We start from the raw sequence: 14155 nt of genomic DNA on the forward strand, positions 1-14155 counted from the left end.
ATAAATCTGTGTCCTGTCTTGGGTGTATATATATATATTTTTTTTCCCAGGGAGAGAAGTCTGCTTTACTCTCTGAGCTCTTCTGATTATGCTTCTTAGCCGTTCCTGTCATTTCCCATGATAGCAACTGGGTGACATGTTTTCATACAGAAGGGCTGTCTCCAGCAGGACAGGGAGGGCATTGCATCCACCTCAGGGGACTGAGCGTGCACCTGGCTCCCACAACAGCCTTCCTACGACAGCTCTGGCTGGAGGGTGGTACCAAGAGCTGCTTCTTGCAAGGATCAGCTGCTAAAGCTGAGCAGTTCTACAGGGTGGATGAAGCCGCCACAGAAGGTCCTTTCAAGTGCCACAGAGATCCCTTGAGCTGGTGTCATGGGTGGTCACCATGGTGCATTAATCTACCACAGGACTATGATGAGTCTCCAGTGTGATACAGACATGAAACAAGGTAAATATGATTCTCAGATGTGTCAGGCCAGGCATTTGCAGTAGGCTTTGGTGCTATCGCATAAAGGCAGAGCTTGAGCCCTCACCTGCAATCCTGTGACTAAGCCTGGTCACTTGTGTTTAGGGAAGATTAAGTCAGATGGAAGCAGGTGAACATTTGGGACATTTTTTGGCAGAGAATGTGCTAAAAGTTGCCAAGAAGAAGTCACTGCATCCTTGTCAGGGTTGCTAGTGATGACAGCGTGCTGGGAGCCTCTCCAGCCCCACCACTGCCTGAGTCAACCATGCCAGCCCTGTGATATAAAGCTGCAGAGGGCCTCTGAGCCAGCTCCACCTCTGAGTCATCACTCAGTCTCCAGCATGGCTGAGAGTCATCCCTCCTTGGCTGTTCCTCCTCTCAGTGTTTACGCATGGCAGAAAACCCCAAATAAAAGTGTGTTGGGTAGAGGGAGCATGGTGTTCTTGTCAGAAACCATCACACTCTCGCTACCCTGTTGGGGGATGCCCAGGCAGACCTGCTGCTGCAGTTAAGATCTTTCCCTCCCTGTAATGCACTAATGGTCCAGGGCATCTGGCATAATCGAAACCATTCCTTTGATTTACTCAGATTCCAGTTTACTCAGTTCCCAGTTGCTGCTTCATCCAGGAGAACAGGGATGGCTGGGGCTGGCAAAGAGCTTGTCATGCCCTCTGAGCAGCAGCAGTGATGCAGTGTCAATAGACCTCAGACGAGACGTGCTCACAGCTTGGAAAACTGAGGAAACATGGTGCTATGGCACCAGCTGCCCTGTAAAGCCAGGGCCTGGCCAGAAGGTGTGAATCACTTTCACTGAATATTAGTTGCAAATTAATGATAACAATTAGTCAGGTATAACCAGATGATGTCTGGATTACAAGAACAGAAGAAATTTAGAAAAATGGGTAAGTTTGGAGTGGCGTCAGAACCCACCTTATCTTATAAAGGAATCCCGATTAGTAAACTTTTTCCTGGTAGTCTTTCTAGCCAGGAGTAATTCATCCAGGTTTAGAGACCTGGCCAACAGAGTCCCAGGAGACTCACAGCCCGGCATTGACCACTCGCATCACCCCGCTTCGGGGAGCGTAACACCATGCTCAGAGCAAAGATCATGCCCTGAACACGCAGAGCTGTCCACTGCTACCCATCTGACCTGATGTTAAAGGTGCTCCTTCATCCTTAGCCTGAAGAGCTAAGTCTGGGGGTGACTTCTCTGGGCAGGGAGCACTGGCCCTACTGTTGCCTTCATGCCATCCTGAACTCCCTCCTCAAAGTCTGCAGTGACTTTCCCAGCCACGTGCATGTCGCTTTCCTGTTTTCTACTGTCACTGAACCTTATCTGGAGCTCATCTGACCTGGGCTGACCTCCCAAGCAAGCTGATCCTGCCACAGACCCTCTGCCCTAGTCCAGGAGCCAACCCTTTTGTCCTTCACAGAGGGTACAAGGAAGTCTCCCCTGTGTTCACCTCCTCCATGGGCTGATGAGGGGTAGAAATTCAGCTCTATTCTGGTCTCTTCCAACTTCGCTTATATTCACAACCTGAGACTGTAGGCTGCATGCTGGGTAGGTGCATAGCGGAATTATGCAGGGTGCAGTATTGCATCTCCCGGGGTGGCAAAATCCCAACTGCAGCATCCCAGAGAACCTGAAGGTCAAATCCTCCAAATGGAGGGCAAATGCTGAGATCCGTTTTAAAGGCAACAGAGGAAAAGTCCAAGAGGGGTGGCAAGAGGTGGCAGAGCATCAACCCCACAGAGCCAAGCCACAGCTCAAGGACTGCCAGCTCAGATGGGGTCTGAAAGGTGATGCTGGACTTGCTGACATGGACCCAAATAATACACCATGCATTTCAGAAACCTTGGAGGGGATTGAAGGAGAGGAAACTCTACAAGGAGGTTGTTCTTGGCACATGAACGAGAGAAAACCAATGCAAACTATAAGTTAATCAAATGGGATCAAATGGCACAAGGTTTTGCTATCATGGGATGCTGAGGGAGGAAGAGCTGTGTGGATTGGCCTCCATCCCACCAGAAGGGCAGATACTCTCAGCTGGGCTACAGGAGTGGCAGTCTCTGCTTGAGCTGATGGCTACACCAGACTGGAAAGCATTACTCCGATAACAAAAAGAAGGGAAAGGCATAGAGGTACAAACCCAGGCTATTCTACTCCCCCTTGTAGGTAATCCGTGAAGAGCCCAAGACCTAGGGAGAGAAGAGATTCTGAACTACCTGTGACACACAATCTCAGTCAGAAATGAGGGAAAATGGCATTATTGCTTTATGAAAAGAAGCTTGCCTGAGTTGCTACGGCTAACATGTGGCTGGATGCTGGGTAGGAACAGTGCTGAAAATCACTGGCTACAGGCCACTAATATATCTGAACAGAGAAAACGGGGGTGAAACCAGAGCCTTGCTGAAGTCAGGGAGAGCGTCTACATTTGACATGCTTCAAAGCACCTGTTGTCAAGCCTGAGTTAAACCCAATGTTATTAGCACAGCTCCAGGGCATGCATCTCAGTTTTGGGATAGTCACTGCATTTTGCTGTTTGTGACTTTGTCTACAGATATGCTAATAACCACTTGGGCTCGGGCTCTAGCTTGCTGGCTGCAAAGCTGAAGTTGTATCACACATAAGAGGACTGCCTGACATAGCTCAGTTAACACCCCCAGAAACATTTCTCGGTGTGCAAGGCTGCCAGGATGCACGAGGGTAAGGTTTCACCCTGTTGCACAGAGGGCAGGATTAGTATGTTCAGTGCTGAAATACACATTTTCCTATTTACTACCAGTGTGACAGTTATAAATTCCCAGCAGAGGGAAGAGAGGATTTAGATCAGGTGACTCCATTGATGCAAATGTATTTTAATTCCTCCAAACCAGCTTTTTATTTGGTGTCTTGATGTTTCCCAGTATTTTAAAATTGTCTGTAGCCTGCTGGAGCTTCCCACATCTAGAAATCCACTGTGAACAAAGTTTTCCTGGTTTCCTCTACTTGAATACCTTCCAAGTTAGTAATTGGTGAAAGGACAGGTTTTCTGTTCCTGAGGAGATCTGAAACACAGATTTTCTGGTCAAATGGCAGAAATACTATTTTGACAGAGGTGGATTTCCATATCACCTGCAAGCTGCTTTCTTGCTGGGGAGATGGGAGTCATTTCAGGAGTTTCCATCACAGAAAACAGATTTACTCAGGACTGGGCGCATGTACCTGGTCATGCTGGGCAAAGAGGGCTTTGCTCTGGTGTAACATCCTGATCTGTGGCAGTCCCTATTAGGGAGGGTGAGGATGAGGAAGATGAGGATGCGGATAAGGAGGAGGACTCTCCCAGGGTTATTGGAGAGCTGAGTTCCCCTTCACAGGTGTGATATCCAGTGCCCTGTGGGCAGGGGGAGCCCGTGGCCAGCTCCCGAGGGCTGGTGGGCACAGCATGGCGGCAGAGGGGACTCTTGGAGCTGCTCGGCCTCTCACCACTCAGCTGGGCAGGGGAAACCCACTCCACCCAGACGTGGGTCAGACCCAAGCAAGGCTGCTGTGAATGCAATGAAATGAACCTCTCAGCAGCCTCCTCATCTTTTACCACACAGTGTAAAAGTGCAACACATCCCCATATAGTGAAGGGCCTTTCCTCGTGGCAGCAACACTGTAGGGTGAAAAAAAATTCAGTCCGAACAGAAATAGTTTGTTTGGTATAGTAGGAAAGTGTGGCTTAATTAATACACAGTATTATGTGTAATCTCACATGGCAAACTTGGGAGAAGTAGGCAAGTGGACTGGAAAGCAACCTGGCAGGTGCCTGTGATGCTGGAGCTGATACGAGAAGTGTTCAAACAGGATAACTCAGGTTCTAGAAATGACACCACAGGTCAGAGTGCCCAAACACAGCTGTCTCCTACCTGGCCATAAGCAATGCATATGCCATTAATGGATGGATGTGAGCTCACCGGGCTGTACTTCTAGCATCCCTGTCTCCTATGTGGGATTGTAGGCTTCCAGCCTGGAGGAGCTAATGTCACATTAGCTAATGTCACTGACTCTGCCTGGGGGGAAGAGGCCTCGGCACCTAGCTGAAAGGCATGGTAGTGGGATTATTCCAAACATTGCATCAACTAAGCTCAGTCTGTTCTCTCTGGAGTATGAAAAGGAACTAATTTAGTGAACTTCTGTGTTGTTTTCTTTTACCTTTTAGACTTACAGTGCTAAAGACAGGTTCATTGGAAAGGCACTTGTAACTTGTGGTAATATAAACCAGAACCAGACCTGAAGGTCTTCCTTTACTTTTCCGGGTGTTTCCATTAGGCACTTCTTGATGTCTGCCCATCAGTTTTGCTCCCACAGAGATCAAACTTGCTACCTCTCTTTGTAGTGAATAATGGCATGTTCTTGAGCTGCTCAGTGGCCATCAATGCCTTTACTCGCAGAGTATGGTACTACTCATGAGGAACCAGCAGGCCCTGGTCCTGAATTAGTATCAGATGTTTGTTTTTCTTAGATCACATTTTGCATGCAGGGACAGCAGTGTTTGGGTTTGAAAGGTGGCATCTCTAGAAAAGCTTGCTCTGAGAATTTAGACCAATTCAGGAGGACCCCAGAGACGGCAGAAGAGAGGCTACGAGACTTTCAGGACTATGTTTGGATTTAAATGAGACCTTATAGTGATTTGCATTAAAAAGGATTTTGTTAATTTGACAAGTAAATCAAATACAAGCAGGCAATCCCTCTGCTGCCAGTAAATTATCATAAAGTTCAACAGGTGACATGTATTAGCCTTTTTGTGTGATGAAGTATCACAGAAATATCTCCTTAAGATGCATTTCAGTGCATCTGGATATCTTACATGTCTTTAGAATATTTTGCAATATTATACTAACTCTTTCTCCCAAGAATATGCAACAGGCTGTATCTTACTTGTGTTATATTGGTATCTACAGGCCTCAACTGAGTTTGGGAGTGCTTTGCCAAGTACTATGAAAACAAATCCTGGCCTTCAAGACCATTTCCAGAGACAAGCACTAGAAAGGAAAACAACCCCAAAAGTGGTAACTTGCTGAAGTTCATCAGTCAATCAGTGTCACCATCAAAAGTACAAAACAGATATTCTTGAGCTCAAGCCATTAGACCACTCTACCTACCTAGGGAGAGTTCCTCGGTATTTTTGGCTCCAAGACACACCACGGTTTGGTAATTCTGCAGAAACATTCAGACCTTCTGGCCAAGTGTAAGAGGCTTTGTGTTCCAGTAGAGTAATGTGAGCAGGAGTGCAGCTCTCAGATGAGTGCTTTTCCTAAAGACAGTCACTCAGTGGCCCAAATTGGAGGTTTTGGCCTTTTGTGTAAATATATTATGTAAAATATGTATTTTAAAACAATAGCTACAAATGCCCTACTTTGCCTGGAGCCGGTTTTCTATTGTCTTGAGTGACCTCTCCTCTGAAGCATGGACCGAAGCCAGGCAAAGGCTGAAGTGTGTGTGGCACATAGAGATGGGAATGAGGGCTGGCAAGTGCCATTGTTCTCCTCTTTGCCTTCCAGTGAACATCGTTTAATTCTGTTTTCAGTTGTCAGAAGAGATTAGATATCTAAATGCTGGTATCAATAAGTGGTCTGTCTGATCACGTAGGTGCAGAAAATGCGTTTCACAGGAGAAACTGTCAGATGCATGATTAAACCATTTGTGTATTACCACAGCAGTATAGCACATGTTTACGGAAAGTCAGCTTTTGAAAAAAGCACTTGAACAATACAAAAATAATTAAATTAACAAGAGTCCTGGGAATAAAGGATTAGTTTTCCCAGCAGGCTGCCAGCAGGGATGAAGGCTGGGTTATCAACTCCATATAAGAGAGGTCTTTCTAGCAGCAACACTCAGAGCTGTCCTGAGGAAGGCCTCTCCAAGGGAACAGCACCCAAACACAAATGTTCCTCAAAGATAAATAAAAACTAAACTGTGAATAATCGGAGGAAACCAAACAGAAAAACTGTATTGCAAAAGGGGCAGAAAAGGAATTCGTTATTATTTTAAACGCTTACCAGCGGAGGACACTTCTGTTAGCTTTTGGCAGAACAAAAGCACATTGCAAAGGAAGTCAGAAAAGTGCTGCTTTTCAAAACACCTCACAGTCAACTCTGAAATCATATGTGTATGTAGCCTCCAGAGGCCTGAGCAGAGGGATATGAAAAATCTCCACTATGTTTTTCTCCCAGAGACAACGTGAATATATTTTTCCTTATAAAAATAAGGGAAGATGAAAAAAATTTCTTGGCAGCATTGTGCCCCCAGGTGTGCCACCCTGGGGCAGGCTGGTGTCCCCGCAGGGGCAGAGGGGCAGCCACCGCCTTATGGAGAAACTCAGCATGGGGAGAGCCTACATCTCCTCTCCATCACTATTAAGTGCAATCGTTGCTTATGGAGGGTTTAAAGCACACGCGTTGCTCCTGCTCTCCAAAAACACCATGGGGCAGGGCAGAAGGAAGATGTGCTCCTTTACTACCTGCAGCCCCTTTACATGTGCCACGTCCAAGGCCTGTGACAGAGAGGATGGACTTGCTCCTTCAAGGTGCCCAGCACCCTGAGGCACCCTGTGCTCAGGGGCACAGGGCTGTGGGGCCCCCGCCACCTGCAGACAGGCCAGCTCCCACTTCTGGCCAGCTCCAGTTCTCCCACCCTGATCCCCGGCTCCTTGCAGCAGATATCCAAGCTTGAGACCAATAGTGTCAATAGTAACAGTGCTTCTGGTGCAAACATTAAGCAAGAGAAAATAAATGCAGAGAATAGTCCTGTTCTGACAGGAGGGGTAGGTAGGAGGGACAGAGAAGTGTGCACAAACCCTGTTCTGGTCCAAAGGGTGAGGCACAGCTTGGTCCCTGCTCCCTTCCCAGGCTTGGCAATAGATGGAGGAGACAGCAGCTATGGGCACTGGTACCCACAGGCTATTTGCTCTCTCACCACTTCTGAGGCTTTGGGGGGGAAAAAGCACAAAGAGGAATCATCAAGGAGGGTCTGCTGAGGCTGGGAGCTCTGGGGAGTACAGCGCTGCTCACATTCAGCATCCACTCCCTGGGGAAGAGGCCATTCCCTCCCACCAGCATCCTTGTCGCCTCCAGCCTTCCTGTCCTTGACTTCACATCCAGCAACCCCCTTCCCAGTGTGTTTCCACACAGAGGATTTAAATAAGGAAACAAAAGCAAAAGACGTTTCTGGTGCTGATGTGAAATTCATGGCCCGTGCAATGACAACTCTACTGGCGCCTTATTTCATCCCTCCTTTACCTTTGCCTACACATGGCAAAGGGTCCAGCTCTCCTGTGCTCTGTACAGGCACTAATGCAATGGGACCCAGCCTCGGCGGCTGCTCTGCTCTACCATAATGAAGACAATTAATATGCAAATAAGGGAGGCTTTACCCAGAAGGAGGAAGCCAGCATGAGCAGGACTTGGTAAGCAACATCACAGAGACATGTTTCTGCAAACAGTAAGTTATAGGCTAGCACAGCTCTGTGTTTTACATAAATTTTATTGTGTTTTGGAGAAAATTGTGTACAGTCAATCAGCTTACTCCAGCAACAGGTAGTATGTTTAGTATGTGTAGTCTGGTCTTTCCAGCTACTTGGCATAATTCTTAGCAGGACTTTATGGTCTAAAGTGTAACTAAAACTATCCACATCCATAGGGATGTCTCCTCCCATTGAGGTTAATGAAATTTTTTTGAAAATTCCTGACTATATTCTGAAATTAAGAAGAGACATCCTGTGTTTTTGTGAAAATTCAGTAATATCTCTGTATCATTTCCTAATATGAGTATCTGAAAATGTTCTCTGTAGACAAAATGTACTGCCAGTGTTGGAGAATATTTTCTTCAACACAGAGCTTTTTATTTGTTTTAACTTTTGTCATACATCACCATCTCAAGACTCTATGAACAACAACTGAGTGTTTTTGAATGGACAAATTTTTATTCTGAAAAGAGCTCTGGATTTGCAAGAGAAGAAAAATCCTAATGGAGCTACAATTGCTTTGACAAAGTACATTTAAAAAAAACCCTGATGGCTGAAGATTAATCATCTGACAGTGAGGAGAATATTGCTTAAGGAAGGAACACAGACATTGTGCTTGTGAGTGCCAGCTTCAGATACTTCCATCGCTGAGTACTTTGCATCGCTCTGTGCCATGGCATAGTGCTCCCAGCCTTGTGCTGGCACAAATATCCTCTTGTTGCATTATGGTTCTGGGAGTTATGCTGGATTTTAGATGAAAAATAATGGGCTGAGTTATTTTCCTGGCAAAGGAGACCCTTACTCCTGTTTAAAGCATGGCAAGACCTAGGGCAGTGCCAGCAGACCAAGGGCACACATACTATGGCATGGAGGCAGGAAGAAGCAGCTGCAGAAGTGCTATAAATTGGAGTGGCTGCTGAAGACTTTCTCTGGAGTCATGGGCTTACTTTCTACTTTTCTGCATCAGTTTTTAGCCAATGCTTTTTCTCTGGTGTCAGTGCAGTTATATATCCATTTTCCATAGGTAGAACTCCACTGACAAGCCCTTTGCCCACAACTATCTGCAATTTTCCCTGTAATTAAAAACAAGAACTTCAGTTCCAAATTACCTTCTTGTCTGTTACAACCCCAGGTTATCAATTGTACAATTAGTCAGACCTAACATTAAAACTAGGAATTGAAAAAAGCCCTGTAAAAGCAGAACAGAGTCCATATTTCAATCATTAAAAAACAAAAGGAATCAAGGCTTTCCTTGATTTTGGATAGTCCGTAAATGTCTTGAGATAGTACCTGAAAGAAAATAAGCAAGAGAATGAACCTGCATACATACAACAAAACTGCACAGTTTCAATACAGCATAGCTGAGGAACCTGAAAACTCCTCCAAACTGCCTTGCTTTGTAACCTTTGTGTGTTATTCTGCAAAAAAGCATTCTGAAACTATTTACACCAGGTTATTTACTTAAGTGAAAGCTGATAATACTGTTAAGGTTCTAACAGACCTAAAGTAGAAACTTTAGGAATTCAGAGCAGGGGACCGTATCTACTCCAAAGGACTGCAGAGGTTGCAAGAGAACCCTTAGGAAAGGTTCACATTTAAAGAGACTTTAACACGGTGGAAGCAGTGATGTAACTCATGTCAGATTAAATGACTATCAGGCCCACCTGACTGAACATGGGCTCCAGCTGATAGACTTACTTTCACCCAGTCACAAATAAGCCGATACAATTTTTGTACATAGTATTAAATTTCAATTTTGTCTTGAATCCTGGCCCTGCTCCTCTGCCCCTCCCTAGCATTTTGCAAACTGCACTCCAAGAGCAAGCAGCAGCATACAGCAGGAAATGGTTTGATACCTGTGATGGTGATAAGCTCGTGGCCCAATGCAGCAGAGCGTAAAAAAGGCAAAGGCAAAGGCTGGTAGGGACCAGGTTGCTATGGCAAAACCAAACCATTCCACAATTTCTCCAAAGTAGTTGGCTCCAGAAACATAGGTGAATAGTCCCCCTGTATCGACAGACAAAATATGTAATTTTTACAGTCATCTCATGCATATGGAAAGTTCTTTCCCATAAAGTCAGCAGAAGAATATTCTATCTTTCTTATTCAGAGCCCATAACAGCAACCTAAACCCACTGCCCTGAAGGAGGGTCTTGTACATGACTTGTACAAGTACAGGAATCAAAGGTGATTCTAACCCAGAGGTTTCCAGCACTTTCACAATCATTTATTTTCATTTGGAAAAGTACTTAAGAAAGTCCATTATTAGATTTAAATTAAAATTGTTAACATTAGTCAATTCTCTTTAGGCCCTAAAAAATATTTTGCAATTCCATGACCTTTGGGGAATGCAAAATCTGGATCTCAGTTTTGCATCTTAGCTAATCACAGCATCTACAAGAGGCAGTTAAGTAGTGGAGATGAGAAACTCTGGGGGAGAGATATTACCATCCGTAACAAGCCAGCGGAAGGAGTCAACACCAAAACCAGGGAATTCCCAGATCCCCATCTCAATTGCTCTACAGAACTAGACATTTCCTGGTTCACCACTCTGGCCCACAGCCACTCTTCCTCACCAAGCCCCACCTTGAAGGGGACAGAAAGGAAATTCTGCACCTTGCATCCTTGGTGTTATTTTTTCCCCTAAAGTTTACACTTTGAATCTCCCTTTTGCAGTGTAAGAAGTCCAGTATTTCTTCCTGGCCATGGAGAAGAATATTTCCTTCTTTGCAGATGCCTTTCACAAGGCTAAAATCCTCTCCCTATGTCCCATTTCAATCTTCTCTAAATTACCCAGCCCACTTCCTAAAACCTCTCCTCATAGCTCCTGTTTTCCAGATACTCTTGTTGCTTCTCATGGACTGTCTGCAGCCAGCTCACGCTAGTCCCTGCAGCTCAGAGGGGCATCCAAAGCGAGTACCTGTGCGATACTGGCATCTCTGCTATTATTGTCATTTTGCTGAGAATTCCATCAGAATACATTATCTATCCTGCTGCCCGACTTTCTCCAAGGAGGTGGGGGATAAGAATATACCTTGAGGAATCTTGTAAGTAACTTCCCCGGGTTTTCTCAGCTGGCGCAGCAGGAGATCACTGTGAATGTTGATTCCCATTCCCAGCAGAAATAAGAGGAGGCCTAAGAAACAAACAAGAAATGGATTAGAAAAACAGCTCTGCCTAGTTATTCCTACTCAAGCACATATGTGAGGTTTATCTTTGGAGCAGGCAGATAGGAGACCTAATATGAGGTGGGTGGATTTTTTTTCAAGTCAAAAGATGCGCCACTACTGAGAAGGCTGCTGAACAGGAGAAGCATAGGTGACTGGTGACAAATATAACCCTCTATCTCTGTGTCAGTCATGGGATCACAGTCCTCTGGGATCAGCTGCACTGGATAGCTTCAGTGTGGAGAGCAACTCTGGACAAAACGGTGAGCATCCTGAGCACACTGGTTTGTTGGTGAGACCAGAGCACTTTCAGCTGGTGTGAGAAAAAACTCAACTTCCCAGCTGGCCATAGTCACCATTTGTTGAACATCAAGGAGGGGGACAAAGTACCCAACTGACACTGCTGGCTAATGGCAGCCAGCCACAGCTGTGAATGTTACTGCAGAGTAACCACTGAGCTGTAGGCAAGTACTATTGCTCTCATTTTACTGCTGGGGAAAGAGGAGCACAGAGAACACAGACTTATCCAGCACATCACTGGAGCTGGGAAGGGAATCCACATCTCAGCGCAGCTCAGCCCACTGCCAGCAAGGCTGCTTGGACAGAGCTATGGGCATGCACATGGAGCAGTTACTTGCTGAAGGATGCTGATAGCTTCTGGCCGGAATGATTAATTGACCATACTCCATTTAGCTGAAAAAACAGAGGCATTTGATTGAGGAACTCTGCAGGTGACATGCCCTACATTTCATGCCACATTAGACACTGAGAAAATCACCTCTGACAATGATTGGGAAGCAAGGAAAGAAATAGAGGTGATGTGTGCTACGAAGTTAGAAGAAAGGCTAAGTGGTGATAAAACCTCAACACTTCCAGTTGCAACAGGAAGCTGGTAAGGGTCTGTAGAGGAAGAATATACTGTTTGTGTTTTATTTAATATTTCAAGTACTGCTAATGCTGATTTCCTTTTTTTAAAAAAATAAATATGGATTATATTAATAATGCAAATTATGTGATGTGGTGTTTTCTTTGTTGGGTATGGGAGCTCTAACTAAACAATGTCCAGGATTTTTAATATGTGATGCTGTCTGAAAAGACTGAGCTTGCATCAACAGTCTGAACAGAAAGTACCTTGGTTACTTCGTACTTGTCATATCCAAAACATTTCCGCAGACCTCCATGTTAATCTTCATTTCTATGTGTGCCTTTAAAAACCATCCTCTGTGCAGCACCAAATGTGTAATGCTGCTCTTGCTCAGTCATTCTCTCCGGGATTTTTACAGGGTGAAATTCAGCTAGGCTATTAAGTTACAGAATATAAAGGAACCATATTAACATACAACCAGACTGTGCATGATCCCTAATCTTCCCATGTGCCTTACACAAGAGAAAAGAGCCCTTTGTCTCTAAAGCCTCATTTATGCTGGGGTTTTGCCCCTCTTTTCTCTTTCAGTCGGAATAGCTGCATCAAGTGCAAAGCTCCCTGCCAGGGGAGAGAAAGCCACAGTCTGTGCTTGCACACGGCCTCTGCTGGGTGGACACTTCTGGCTGAACAAGGGCACATCCTCATTCAGCCGAGGCCTGAGATTGCATCTCCACAGCCTGTAGCAGTGGGAGGCTCTAGAGTGGTGTCAGTAAAACAGAGCTGGTGATTTGAGACTAACGCATAACATCATAGCCTTCAAAGGTGGCTGTCTAGCAAAAAAAAAAAAAAAAAAAAGTCACTGCATATTTATTTGTTTTATCTGGGCCAGCAGGCAAGTTTTATGTTGATTTCCATCACAACTGATTTGACTCACATGTTCAGTGAAGATTAAGACATAATTCAAAATGCTTACAAATTACTTGGAGATTAGATCTTGGGAATCCTGCAGCTGTAATTACCTGATGTAAATCTGATGTCAGTGCACCAATCATTTGGATATTCAGCGCAGTAAATCAGGTAGTACCCCTGAAGAAAGCCATTATAGATACAGAATAACGTGCCAAAGAAAAACAATTGCAGTGGGAAAGGTCTGCCTCTAGTGAAGAAGGGGTAAATAAATGTCCTGAGGTAGATAAGAAAACAAAGTCAGCACATTACTCATGATAACATTGTATTTGCAATATCTCTGCTGTAGGAAAAAAAACTTTAACAAAACACAAAATATAAAAAAGATCAATAGAGATAAAAAAAATGGAAAACAACTGTAACAAAATAAGATCAGCAGGTAATGGGAACAAGAAATACTGCAGATACCCACATTTTTCTGGTCCTTCAGGACCGAACACAAGGTGAAAAGCTAGAAATCTCATCCAGAGTCACTTGTCTTGGAAATGTCTCTCTGTCTTCCTTCTCCCCTGTTGGCAAAGCGAGGAACTTGTGCCCACAAACAGTATTTCTGTTTTAAGACCTTGGCTGCCTGTTGCTGTAATGCTGTAGAGGGCTGAGCAAAGGATGCTGTGGAGGCACATGGACAGGCTGATGTTCAAATCAAAGTATTGCAGGGCAGTACCAATTGTAATATTGATTCTCCAAATGAGCATTGCTATGCCACAAGCACTGTGGAGGAGCTTTGTTATGGAGAAGACATTTTTGATCCCACTACAAGAACCAATCCCTGAGGGCTTTAGCCCTCAGCGTTGAGACTCCTCTGGCTCTCTCATGCCCTGCAGTATATAGCCTGAGGTGTAATCCCATCCCCCAGTCTCTCCCACTCCACTCAGAGACCTCTGCTCATCTCCAACATGCAGCAGCTCTGTCCTGCTCTGCTTAGACACTTCAACACAGAAGCAGAGCGATGTTGTTGGCTGCTTGGGGGACCTGCTTTGCCTCCAGTCCCTATGTTTCCTCGAGGCTTTCTAGCTTTTTTTTAAAATAAGAAGAGCTAAAAAACTAAGTTTAATATGCTAAACACAAGATTTCCATGCAGCTCCAGCACCTAGGGCTTCCTTAGACAAAAGTTCTGCTAGCTCTAGCATTAACATGCATTAAGAGCAAATAATTTGTGCTTCTATAGTTTTATTTTTCACATATCTTTGGTTCAGGTGGG

At 45.0% G+C, this 14155-nt stretch overlaps 1 protein-coding gene across 1 annotated transcript in view; it reads right to left on the reverse strand.

Moving 5' to 3' along the window:
* Positions 1-8091: 8091 nt before the first annotated feature.
* SRD5A2 (steroid 5 alpha-reductase 2) overlaps positions 8092-14155 on the reverse strand; it is a 28147-nt gene continuing 22083 nt past the window's right edge. Inside the window, exons 2-5 of the mRNA XM_074864831.1 lie at positions 13008-13171; positions 10991-11092; positions 9813-9963; positions 8092-9246 (exon numbers count right to left, since the gene is read on the reverse strand). Coding sequence (XP_074720932.1) covers positions 9180-9246; positions 9813-9963; positions 10991-11092; positions 13008-13171 — 484 coding nt within the window. The 3' untranslated portion in view covers positions 8092-9179. The remainder of the gene's footprint in view (positions 9247-9812; positions 9964-10990; positions 11093-13007; positions 13172-14155) is intronic.

Source organism: Strix uralensis, chromosome 3, assembly GCF_047716275.1.
Source record: "Strix uralensis isolate ZFMK-TIS-50842 chromosome 3, bStrUra1, whole genome shotgun sequence".
In the NCBI taxonomy this organism is placed as follows: Eukaryota; Metazoa; Chordata; class Aves; order Strigiformes; family Strigidae; genus Strix; species Strix uralensis.